The following is a 13,636-nucleotide window of genomic DNA, read 5'->3' as shown; positions in this document are numbered from 1 at the left end:
GTCTATCTACTGCTAGATGAAGGCCATGCTGGTCATGACGTCTGTAGTGACATCTGTCCAATAATATCTCAGCACGCCGGTCAGCAAACGGAGGGCAATCAGGACTGGTTTACATATTGTTCAACACCGATGCCTGGGATTCAAACTTGGTTGTCATATTGTTGTGTCCTAGCCTTAATGAACATTGTTTTAAGGAGGGTCCTGCTTAGGATGTTTGGACAATTCTATTTTGAGTTTTTGTGTCTGTGTAGTGGGAAACTGTAATGGGGAAAGAAAATGAAGAAAATCTACACAGATTAGCATCTATACCCAACCACACAGCCCTCCAGGTGGGGTGCCTCATAAACAGTTACAGCCAGGTTTTGATTTAAAGCTTTCGCGACTGCAGGGATTCATATTCTTGGTTCTTTCGGTATTTTATTGTTTCCCTTCTACGTGACTTTACCGAAAGAACCAAGCATATAGTTCCAGCCAGGTTTGTGAACAGTTGAGATCTACTGTTGTATTATTTTCACCAAGGGTTCCTATCGAATGACGGTGCTGTTTTTACTGGTTAACAGTGTGCGATTTGTCAAACTCCTAGTCGGTGAATAAATAGTTGATCTCAAATGCAGCCCTGATGAACGTGGTGAAGTATGGCCAAACAGGACCCAAATAAATCTCACTACACAGGAAGGGTTAGATAGTTATATTCTTAGCTCTTTCGGTAAAGTCACGTTAAAGGGAACAATAAAATAATAAAATATATAAAACAATAAAAATTCTCACGACGTTTCGACCATAACACAAACGGTCGTCATCAGGATGATGACCTGATGACGACCGATCATCCTGATGACGACCGTTTGTGTTATGGTCGAAACGTCGTGAGAATTTTTATTGTTTTATATATATTATTATTTTATTGTTTCCCTTCAACGTGACTTTACCGAAAGAGCTAAGAATATGGTTAGATAGTTGTTATTAGGTCTGGTTAATTAATTAACTATTCCTGTTGTCCCGGGATTTGTCAAAGACCTCCTCGTTTAGAATTCATCAATTGTTTTTTTACCAGCAAGAAACAGACTCGGAATTAATCAACATAATACATGGACAACAAAAAACCAGAATACCAACCATTACTGCAAATCGATAAACGGAATCACACTTAAATTTAGATTTAAAGATTTCGTGACTGCAGGGATTCATATTCTTGGTTCTTGTGGTAAAGTCACCACGTAGAAGGGAAACAATAAAATTAGAAAAATATAGAACAATAAAATTCCCACGACGTTTCGACTGCAACACAAGCAATCATCATCAGGTGTGAAAACCACAGCAAGAAAATTTGAAAAAGTGGCGGATTTTTTAACGTTAGCTCTCTGTGTTGCTAACGTTAAAAAAAACGCCACTTTTTTTCTAATTTTCTTGCTGTGGTTTTCACACCTGATGATGATTCCTTTATTTGCAGTCGAAACGTCGTGAGAATTGTATTGTTTTACATTTTTATTGTTTTATTGTTTCCCTTCTACGTGACTTTACCAAAAGAACCAGGAATCACACTTATTGCTACACAAGAGTTGAGTTAAAGCCGACTGATGCAGAACAAAGAATACAATGCACACACAGAGGAGTTGAAGGTTGCATCCACATTCACTTAATTGTGGCTCTATTTACCATGCATGGTACTATTGTAAAGACGACTTACGACACTTTTCTTAAGATGTTTTTTTTTATTGAAGACACGTTCACTTGAACAGGTGGAGACCCCCACTGCAACAGCCCCGAGTCTCCCCCGCGTATCTCCCTTATACAGCGATACCTTGACTTTCGTCCGCTTGACTTTCATCGCTTCGCTCTTTCGGCTGTTTTCAATTGTAACCACAGTTCAAATTTCGTCCACTCGCTTTCCTCTTTCGTCCGATATCATCCCAAACCTTCCACTACGTTCGCGCCACGCGCCATCTTTTTTCGTTCAGTCTTTGAATAGAAGTCGTTCAGTGAGCATCTCTTATATTTGTGTTTATTCATATAGTATTATGAATACTGTACTTATTTATGTGATTATACTACAAACAGTTCATAGTTATTTTGGTGATAACAGTATAATACTACAGTGTTTACTTACGCAGGAATAACAATATTTTAAGGTATAATTTCGATTATTTATTTAGTTTTGTTTATTTAGTTTTGTTTATTCTTGTCTTGATTTGAAGCTTTCCTGACTGCAGGGATCCATACTCTATTGGTTCTTTCGGTAAAGTCACGTGGGTAGAAAATAAATTAAAACAAATCACGACGTTTCGATCACAACACAAGCAGGTGAAGATTGCTCGTGTTGCAATCAAAACGTCGTGATTTATTTTATTTTATTTCTACCTACGTAACTTCACGCGAAAGAACCAAAGAGTATTTATTCTCATGTTTATTTTTATTTTAATTCAGTCTTTTTAGGTTTCGCACGCGCGTGTTAAAAAGTTACCGTGGTCATTTGCATTTACGTGTTTATATTTACCGTAGTTATTTTGCACGTACGGCTTTTCGCCGGCAAAAATACATTTGCGAGCTAAATAAAGGTTCTGCTTTGACATTCGTCCATTTTTGACATTCATCCATGCTCTGGTCCCTAACCAGAAGAAAGTGCAAGTCATTCCTGTATACGGACCGAGACCATGCCCCCCTTCCCGAAACTTCTCGCTAACTGGACGCTCGCTCCACTAACAGACTACCGTCCTCTTCCGTCACCTGACCGTCACCTGACCACGCTCTACTTCTCGATAATTCCCGTAGCCACCAGTCCCTTCGTACTCAACACCTGACACCCCTGTCATTATCTCCCGTGACCACTAGTCCCTTCACACTGTGGTCTGACTCCCCTGTCATAATCTCCCGTGGCCACTAGTCCACTCGCACCGCAGGTAGACTCGAGTGTCATTACATCATCATTAAACGTGTTTTTGTTATTTAACTTTCTTAACATCCTTAGCATCATGCCCTTCATAGAAAGTGAGCAAATTAAACTATCTCCAGAGAAATTTGCTCACTGCTGCTTTGTCAGCGACGTTGACGACACAGATTATGCATCCAAAGCTGCACGTTGTATCTTTTTCTCCCAATTCCAACATGAGAATACCTTCGTTGCTCATAAACTATTTTATCCTCACCAGATAAGGTCCACTGAGCTATATATCTCTCTTACAGAAGTTACCTTGTCACAATTGATAGCTCAATAAAGTGGTTTATCACGTGGAAATTCATCACGGCAAAATCATCCAAACGCATGTTTCTAATTGTGTTCGGAAAAACCGCAGGACCAAGAGAAGAAAATTAGCACGGGGGGAACATGCAAACTAAAAAATATACAGGCTTCAGGGTCGGGATCGAACCCACGACCCCCTGCCTACCAGGCGAGGGAGGAAACATCTCGTCACCGTAGGACCCCACCTCACTGCAACTAACAATGCCTCATTTACACTGACCAATCTGGCCTTGCGCTCAAGTTCTGTATGTCCCCACAAAGCTATAAACTTTGCAATTGAGTCGAAAGGAATCAGGGGCCACATCCCTCGGAAGACCTGTAGAGAGAAGAGTGAGTGCTGAAGATGGGGTAGGTGGGCCAACTGTGATGTGATCGTGACACCTTGCCATCACTCTCCTTGATCGAACACTAGACAACTCTTGCGTTAAACTTCATCGTAACAAATCCCAACTACGGGTACATATCTTTGTTTGTTTACATATTAGTTAATACGATAGTCAACCCGCACCTCCGATTATCAATTTTGGCTACGTACAGTTCGAAAAGAAGTTCAACATACATACATATCTGTTTGCAATTGCTGTAGCTTAGTTTTGCAATTTGTAATGTGATCACTGAAGAGGTAATCTGCCCGAGCCGATTTTGCGCTGTAGGTAATTTAATATTTACCTTTCATATTGCATTGATTGATGTTTTAAATCTCTTTTTCTATCCCTCAGATAATGGCGTTTTGGTTTTTGTTCTGATTTCTATTCCCGCCGTTGCTGCACTTTGAGGCCACGCAGTTTGTGGCTTGGTTTCTGGCATAGGTTGTGCACAAGCATGGCCTTGGCCCACTTACAACAGGTTATGGAAACATTGGAACGGCACTGAGAGAGGCAAACGAACTGTTCGCAGCTCAAATGTGCAGTTGTGTTATTAAGACATTGTTTCCTAATAAATAAATAATGATAAATACTTCCTAAAGTTTGCCTGCTTCCACTGCTGCTTGCATTGTGAACTTGTGCATGGGTGCTAACTGCAGTCTTGAGTTTTGCAGGAGTTTCCGTGATGTTTAAAATAGCACTGCTGTATAAAAAAATATAAAATTCATAATCTGCAGCTCTTTTGTCGTATGTATGTATATTTAACTTCTTTCACACCTTACATCGCCAAGTTTACGGAGGCTTCCCCCACACTGTTTTGGCCATGGAGTTTGTCTGACTATGCTTCACCATACCCAGTGCTTGATATTGATGGGGGGGACGGGGACAGGGCGAGTTCAGCTGTCAATCGCCACTGATTCCTGTCGGTGGAATTCGACCTTCAAGTCACCTGGTTCAGAGTGCAGTGCACTAACCACTGCCCAATTACAGCATTCGAAAAATATCCTTTGTACACCTTTAAAGCTGAACTATAAACCACTGGCTGCCTGTATATGTGACTTTCATTGAAATCATGAAATATGAATTTATATAACTTGATTCTGTATCACACACAGGTCTTGCCAGTCTCGATTAAATGGTAGAGTTGCACTCCTTAATTGTGTTGAACCCCCTGCTCACACCACGACTGCACTTTTTTGGCCAACAGCCCTTGCAATGAGACCCCACATAACAACTTTGAGCATCAACTTTGGTTCACCACTCTCTTTCCCCCCGTATGAAATGTGCTTTAGCTGTGGGAAAAAAATATACCCGATGCTATTTCGTCAAGTACACTTTGCATTTTTGTGTGGATGGTCCTCAAGAAGAGATGCACCTGAAGACCATTTAACTCCATCCACATGTCTGAGCCAGTGTAGAACAAGAGGGGAGCGTGGCTAGTTCCATGGGCCAGTACTCATCTGATCAGATATGCTGTAGGTTAGATTAGCACACCGGTGTTCATGCCGGAAAGGTGGGACCTGTGACTGTGCACTATAAATAAAACACTTGTGTGACGGGACTGTGCTTTTTGAATGAATTTATCGGCTGCTAACATTTTATAGTCACCATATTTAAAAATTAACTAGGTCAGTTCAGTATTTTGTCCAGAATATTATTTATTTTAAGGATCCTTTCCGATGAATGGTCCAGAGAAAGTAATTTTTTTTCCACTTCTGCCAAGCTGATATTTGCTCAGTACTCTCTCCTGTGTGCCCTTTAGAATGTCCCCCATTCCACGTACACAGCGTTTCCCATTATCAACACCAAATGCTATTTTCCATTTGGCTTCAGTTGCACACAGTTTATCAAAATCCACTTATTAGCCCTCCATCCTTTGAAATACATCGGCTGTACCAAATCATTCTCACGAATCCACGGGGAGACATCACCTTGTGAATAATATTACAGATGTGTTCTTATTCTTGGTTCTTTCGGTAAAGTCACCACGTAGAAGGGAAACAATAAAATAATAAAAATATAAAACAATAAAATTCTCACGACGTTTCGACTGCAACACAAGCAATCATCAGGTGTGAAAACCACAGCAACTATCTTGTGGTTTTCACACCTGATGATGATTGCTTGTGTTGCTGTCGAAACGTCGTGAGAATTTTATTGTTTTATATTTGTATTATTTTATTGTTTCCCTTCTACGTGGTGACTTTACCGAAAGAACCAAGAATATGAATCCCTGCAGTCACGAAAGCTTTAAATCAAAAGATGTGTTCTTGATGACGATGAGTAATAATTCTGGTAAATGAACTCATGTTACTTCTTTGAACGGTTAATTAACAGTGGTGTGTTTATTTTTTTACCATTATCACATTAATATTGACTTGAAATATATATTTTATTTAAATAAAAAATGGTCATCATTTGGTAAAAATGTATGCATTGCATGCTTCAATATTTTGCCTCGGTCTATGACGAAGCATTATATATATTTTAGACTGATATCACTATATGGTTTAAATGTGGTGACTCTACTATGGACTTTTATATGACGTATGTATGCATGCACGTTGAACTTTTGCACTGTACATAGCCAACCGTGCTTATCGAAGGTGCGGGGATGACAAAGCTTTCACCTTTTGTTAGAGATAGGGGAATCTCATGATACACAGCCTGGGATCTTGATTTTATTTTTAGAATCGATACATAATCTCATAGGATTGTGGAATTGACAGTCATTTAACTATGGGGAGGCCAAGGTAGGCAGAGCTCGGAATTTCATTTTAGGTTTTGACTGACGCTGAAGTAATATTTTTTGGATTGTGATTAAGGTTCATACTGCCCAGTTGGAATTGACACCAATACCAGCCAGCCTGCGTGGACCAATATCACACTTGAAACGTATTACCTAGGCATCAGCCGTACATTTGAATTCGCCAAGTACGAATTTAAAGATCATAAAGGGTGGAATAATTAGAGGGCAACTCACCACTTGAGTAGGCATGTGGCAAGTGAAGGTTAATCCACCATCGTCCATATACATATTATAAATCAGATTCTGGAAGACTTTTAATACATTGCTTATACCATTTATAACTGACACATGAATTCAGATATGTAAATTAATATTATTGTGACAACTTTATTAATCATGCCAATTACAATTATACATGTTTAAAATAAGTGATGAAAACATAGTAATTGCATCATGTTCTGATTAATCTTTTTAATTCAAGACATAAACCCTGTTCAACTTCAGTCTGTGAGCTTGGGGGTTGAAATTAAAATGCAGTGGAGTATAAAATTGGAATGGCCAAGGTAACATTCTTGTGTCTGAATTCAGAAAGTTAATGCCAATATCTTAATAAACCCGATGACATTGTTATTGGGCCAATATTGAAACCGTTAGCAATTATAGTCGATGAATTATCTTAAGCTCTTGTCCCAACCATCATCTATGAGGCTAAATGGAGAATGAGTTTGTGTATGTATGTGTGTGTTTTTGGAAGGCGATAGTGTAGTGGTTAGCGCACCGCGCTATGAACCCGACGACACGAGTTCGATTCCCGCTCACGGTCGACGCCAGTGACGATTATCTGAACCAGTCTTGGGCCTCCCCTAGGTTGACTCAACCTCAAATGAGTACCTGGTGCGGTGTGTAAACATTGCCGTGTGCCATGCCGGCATTAATAGGTGCTGCTCGCGAGCAGCACTTTCCCCAACAGTCTGTTAAGGCTATACGGGGGATCTTTGTCGTTGCGTGTGCATATGCTTGGCTTTGCATGTGCGCGTATTTGGGTACATGCGCGTGTTTTGTGTCTGTGTGTCTGCACGTGTGTGTGTCTGTGTGCGCATGCAGGAGGCTCAGACAGACCCTGTGGTGAGTGTGCCAGAAGAGCGAAGGGAGAAGGTGCCCTGCCCGCACCTCAGCCGGCTGGTGGACTTGACACGCACGGATACGCTGTATGGTCTCTCGGAAAGGATCGTTGCCACCGAGTCCCTGTAAGCATTGGCTGGCCTCCTTGTCTGCCCTTAGCTCTAACCATTAACCCTGAGTCTGCTAACCCTTAGCTCTGACCCTCATCGTTAACCATAGCCCCTTATAGTGATTATAATCCTGCGCTACGAACCCGGTGACCCGAGTTCGATTCCCACTCACAACCAACACCAGTGACGAGCATCTGAATCAATCCTGGGCCTCCCCTAGGTTGACTCAACCTAAAATGAGTACCTGGTGCGGTGTGTAAACATCGCCGCTGGGGAGACTAAGGCGGCCGAGCATGGTGCTGGCCACCCACCCCCCCTTGTGCCGTGCCAGCGGCCTTCATCAGCTGTTTGCTAACAGCACATGTCCCAACAGTCTGTTAAGGCTATAAGGGGGACATTTTCGTCTTTGTCTCTTCCCCACCAGGGTGTTCCTGGCGGAGCAGTTTGAGTTTCTTCAGAACCAGCTCGATGCTATGATCCCTCAAGCCAAGAAGCCCTTCCTACAGCAGTTCTACTCTCAGGTGCGTTTGATACTCTGGTGTTGATAAATGTTGTCAAATTCCAAACATTACATTAACAAAAGAAAGACATCACAGATTGATCACATCAAAGCCTTGCACATCATCCTCATTAAGATTCTCATCATCATAATCATTGTCATTTGCATTGATGTGTATATTACATTGTTGCACGAATCATCAGAATCAGAATCTTTAATTATCCTGGAGAAATCTGGTAAGCTATGAAGCTCTTTTTAACTGATATCCAGTAGGGGCAGGTCAGAAAGCTACAGCAACAAACAGTACAAAATACTATTGCAGTGTAAAGTATACGAAAGGAAAGCAAATCACTAAAAATAAATACGTCAAATAGATCAAGTATGTAAGTTCAAATTGCATAAGTACACCGATGCCATGGCCACACTCCTTACCGCACCCATGAACAAGACCGCTATCGCCCCCGCAGTTATATCCCTCCACCGACGCCTAAAGACACAACACATCTGCTATGCGATAGCCATCCCCTGTCATCAAGGTCCCCCCATGGATTTGTTGCTGCTAACGATACCTGTTTCTCTTCACCACACTCGCCTTCCTTTCTGCTGCAGTGACCAAGGGCTTCTGTTGACACTGCGAGTCGATCTTTCCTTCATCGGAGTCTCCTCCCTGTTCTCTGCTGTCTGTTCTACATGGAATGTTTTTCCCGTGGTCGTCCGTGTACACTGCTGAAACCCTCTGGTCAAGTCTCGGTTTAAGACCAAAGCTTCAATGCAGTGGAGATCAGTTGTGATTCATGAAAAGAGAAAAGTAATTTGAGATGAGAGAAAAGAAGCTAGGCAGCAGACATTCTCCCCATGCCTCTCAAAATCTTGTACGGTTATCGTAAGATATGATTTGCTTTGGACATTCTATCAATCCGATTTGTTGTGAATTTTTGTTCGAGTTAACATCTAACCCATAAATTTTGACTTAAAGCTTTCGTGACTGCAGGAATTCATATTCTTTGGGTCTTTCTGGCAAAGCCACGTAGATAGAAAACATAATAAAAAAAAATATCACGACGTTTCGATCGCAACGCAAGCAATCGTCATCGGGTGAAAAAAATAGCGAGAGAGCTACTGAGGCAGGATGTTATAAAGGTTTGAGATGGGTGTAGCCCAAGGGTCATTCGCGAATTGGGCGGTTCTAGTGAAGAAATGTGCATGTCAATGTAAGATCAGAGAGAGCTGGGCAACCTCCACTGGCTAGCAGCAAAGATTCGTTCATGAAGCCATCCAGATATATAAACACAGACACAATTTCAACCGAAAAGATTGGTACAAACTGAGCAATCATTGGAAGGACGTTATTAACCAGTTTAAGTCATAACTGGCCGTGATGTTTAGTAGTTATTTTCGACTCTCTGGTGTTTCATTAACAGGTTAAATGCCTTTACATTAACAGGTTAAATGTCTCACTAACACAGCCACCGTTGCTCGTTTTCCTTGATGTGGCGGTGGCTCTGTGATCTTACATTGACATGCTAATCTCTCACAATACAATGGCCACCTCCGCAGCGTCGTCATCGTGGAGGTAGCTCAGCTCTCTGATCTTACATTGACATGCAAATTTCTTCACTAGCCCCGCCCATTTCGCTTATGACCCTTGGGCTACACCCATCTCAAACCTTTGTAACATCCTGCCTCAGTAGCTCTCTCGCTACTTTTTTTCACCTGATGGCGATTTCTTGTGTTGCGATCGAAACGTCGTGATATTTTTATTATTTTTTTCTCTCTACGTGGCTTTACCGAAAGACCCAAAGAATAAGATAGCCTATTTTTATTTAAAGCTTTCGTGACTGCAGGGATTCATATGCTTGGTTCTTTCGGTAAAGTCACGTAGAAGGGAAACAATGAAATAATAAAAATATGAAACAATAAAATGATCACGACGTTTCGACTGCAACACAAGCAATCATCATCAGGTGTGAAAACCACAGCCAGAAAAAAATTAAATTTTAAATCGCAGCAAGAAAATTTCAAATTTGAAATTTTTCAAATTTGAAATTTTTCAAATTTGAAATTTTCTTGCTGTGATTTTCACAGCTAATGATGATTGCTTGTGTTGCAGTCGAAACGTGAGAATTGTATTGTTTTATATTTTTATTATTTTATTGTTTCCTTCTACGTGACTTTACCGAAAGAGCCAAGAATAAGATAGCTTATGTTTAAACCACAATTATTGGCCAAACACATCTCATCATGAACCGAAAAGATAAATAGTGGGCTCATGCTTTCGCCAATGGCCCTTGTTCAGAGCAATAGAAGAGCAGAGCACAATAAGGGGCACTGTCCACATATTTAGCGCATTGTATATATTCTATCATAAGCCAACGTTAACTACAATGGCAGTGCTTTGTTTTCACTGTACACTTGTCCACCGCAAACGTTCTGCTCTTCATCCACCACAGCATACACGCGCGCACAAGAAGGCCTGTCTCGCGTGAAAGGGGCTCCCCTGTCACTTTGCTGGGAGGTTACTGTGACCCTGAATGTGAAGGGGAGGGTCTACACAGTGGCGCTGATGTGTGCCCATACAGACTGTGAGCACGGTGGGCGAGCTGCGCAAGCCGGTCTACTGGATGGTGGCGGCCAAGGCCATCGACTACGAAAATGCGCTGCTGCTCATGGCCGGCGTCAAGTGGGACGTGCGCGAGATTATGTCACAGCACAGCCCCTACGTGGACTCGCTCCTCAAGGCAAGGGGACGAGGATGCCACGTGTGGCCTCATAGAACGGGGGGGGGTGGGGGGGGAAGGTGTTGTTTGAAATTAAATACCAAGGCCAATACAGTGCATGGGGGGGTGGGAGGGCTAGTACCACTCCCCTCTTCCTTTGTCTATTCATGTAACGACGTTGTCACCTGGGGAAGATAAGTTGAGCTTGCCATTGATGGTTTCCATTGTTGGGCATCAGCCCTATGTTTTTGGGATGCAGGTCTGGACCACACAAAGGTAAATTTCCCCCAAATAGCCTTATTCAGATGTTGTGGCAAGTTCTGTTAAAGGGCACCTATGAAGCTGGAATGGCTCCACGCCTGGGTGGCATTGTCTCCCGAGTGGCGGTGTTTACACACTCTATAGTAGTATCCACTGACTATAGTAGCTACTAACTACTTACACACTCTATAGTAGTATCCACTGACTATAGTAGCTACTAACTACTTACACACTCTATAGTAGTATCCACTGACTATAGTAGCTACTAACTGTATAGTAGTATTTCCTGACTCTATAGCAGTATCTACTGACTCAATAGTCATATCTACTGACTCTGCAGCAGTATATACTGACTGTAGTAGTATCTGCTGACTCTATAGCAGTAACTACTGACTCAATAGTCGTATCTACTGACTCTGCAGCAGTATATACTGACTGTAGTGGTATCTACTGACTCTGTAGTAGTATCAACTGACTATAGTAATAACTCCTAACGCTATCGTAGTATCTACTGACTCTATAGTCGTACAGTGAGGGAAACAAGTATTTGATCCCCTGCTGATTTTGTACGTTTGCCCACTGACAAAGAAATGATCAGTCTATAATTTTAATGGTAGGTTTATTTGAACAGTGAGAGACAGAATAACAACAAAAATATCCAGAAAGACGCATGTCAAAAATGTTATAAATTGATTTGCATTTTAATGAGGGAAATAAGTATTTGACCCCCTCTCAATCAGAAAGATGTCTGGCTCCCAGGTGTCTTTTATACAGGTAACGAGCTGAGATTAGGAGCACACTCTTAAAGGGAGTGCTCCTAATCTCAGCTTGTTACCTGTATAAAAGACACCTGTCCACAGAAGCAATCAATCAATCAGATTCCAAACTCTCCACCATGGCAAGACCAAAGAGCTCTCCAAGGATGTCAGGGACAAGATTGTAGACCTGCACAAGGCTGGAATGGGCTACAAGACCATTGCCAAGCAGCTTGGTGAGAAGGTGACAACAGTTGGTGCGATTATTCGCAAATGGAAGAAACACAAAAGAACTGTCAATCTCCCTCGGCCTGGGGCTCCATGCAAGATCTCACTTCGTGGAGTTGCAATGATCATGAGAATGGTGAGGAATCAGCCCAGAACTACACGGGACGATCTTGTCAATGATCTCAAGGCAGCTGGGACCATAGTCACCAAGAAAACAATTGGTAACACACTACGCCGTGAAGGACTGAAATCCTGCAGCGCCCGCAAGGTCCCCCTGCTCAAGAAAGCACATATACATGCCCGTCTGAAGTTTGCCAATAAACATCTGAATGATTCAGAGGACAACTGGGTGAAGGTGTTGTGGTCAGATGAGACCAAAATGGAGCTCTTTGGCATCAACTCAACTCGCCATGTTTGGAGGAGGAGGAATGCTGCCTATGACCCCAAGAACACCATCCCCACCGTCAAACATGGAGGTGGAAACATGCTTTGGGGGTGTTTTTCTGCTAAGGGGACAGGACAACTTCACCGCATCAAGGACGATGGACGGGGCCATGTAACGTCAAATCTTGGGTGAGAACCTCCTTCCCTCAGCCAGGGCATTGAAAATGGGTCGTGGATGGGTATTCCAGCATGACAATGACCCAAAACACACAGCCAAGGCAACAAAGGAGTGGCTCAAGAAGAAGCACATTAAGGTCCTGGAGTGGGCTAGCCAGTCTCCAGACCTTAATCCCATAGAAAATCTGTGGTGGGAGCTGAAGGTTCGAGTTGCCAAACGTCAGCCTCGAAACCTTAATGACTTGGAGAAGACCTGCAAAGAGGAGTGGGACAAAATCTCTCCTGAGATGTGTGCAAACCTGGTGGCCAACTACAAGAAACGTCTGACCTCTGTGATTGCCAACAAGGGTTTTGCCACCAAGTACTAAGTCATGTTTTGCAGAGGGGTCAAATACTTATTTCCCTCATTAAAATGCAAATCAATTTATAACATTTTTGACATGCGTTTTTCTGGATTTTGTTGTTATTCTGTCTCTCACTGTTCAAATAAACCTACCATTAAAATTAGAGACTGATCATTTCTTTGTCAGTGGGCAAACATACAAAATCAGCAGGGGATAAAATACTTTTTTCCCTCACTGTATCTACTGACTCTGTAGCAGTATATACTGCCCGTAGTGGTATCTACTGACTGTAGTAGTATCTACCGACTATAATAGTATCTAATGACTCTATAGTAGTATCTTCTAACTCTACAGAGTGCCGTGGTGAGGCCTAGTGTCGCCGGCCTCGGCTAGATTGCCCAGATGGCCGAGGTAGCACCTTGGCCGGCTGGGGCTGGGCTGCTACCCCCCCCACCATCCCCCGGCCGCTCCATAGTAGTATCTACTGACTATAGTCGTATCTACTGACTATAGTAGTATCTACCGACTCTATAGTAGTAACTTCACACATTGGGGTGGGGGGGTGGGGGACATCACACAATTTACCTCAGCGTTGTGCTTCTGTTTTTTTGCGTTAAGCTTCGTAATAACAATAATAAATCGTTAATTTAACTACTTTACATTTTACAAATAGCACTTTTTAGTTCG

At 42.2% G+C, this 13,636-nt stretch overlaps 1 protein-coding gene across 2 annotated transcripts in view; it reads left to right on the top strand.

The window, feature by feature from the left end:
• Positions 1–13,636, top strand: part of VPS50 (VPS50 subunit of EARP/GARPII complex) — a 116,108-nt gene that overhangs the window by 93,659 nt on the left and 8,813 nt on the right. For both annotated transcript variants that reach the window (XR_012945894.1, XM_076071519.1), the window contains exons 23-25: positions 7,457–7,599; positions 8,009–8,105; positions 10,663–10,821. Coding sequence is in view for 1 of the 2 variants with exons in the window: in XM_076071519.1 (XP_075927634.1) it covers positions 7,457–7,599; positions 8,009–8,105; positions 10,663–10,821 (399 nt within the window). In the remaining variant the exon portion in view is untranslated. The remainder of the gene's footprint in view (positions 1–7,456; positions 7,600–8,008; positions 8,106–10,662; positions 10,822–13,636) is intronic.

This window comes from Petromyzon marinus, chromosome 2 (assembly GCF_048934315.1).
Source record: "Petromyzon marinus isolate PM22_M1 ecotype Great Lakes invasive population chromosome 2, UKy_Petmar_22M1.pri1.0, whole genome shotgun sequence".
NCBI classification, from domain to species: Eukaryota; Metazoa; Chordata; class Hyperoartia; order Petromyzontiformes; family Petromyzontidae; genus Petromyzon; species Petromyzon marinus.
Note: the sequence above shows the minus strand (reverse complement) of the source record. Positions and strands in the feature narration are given on the sequence as shown.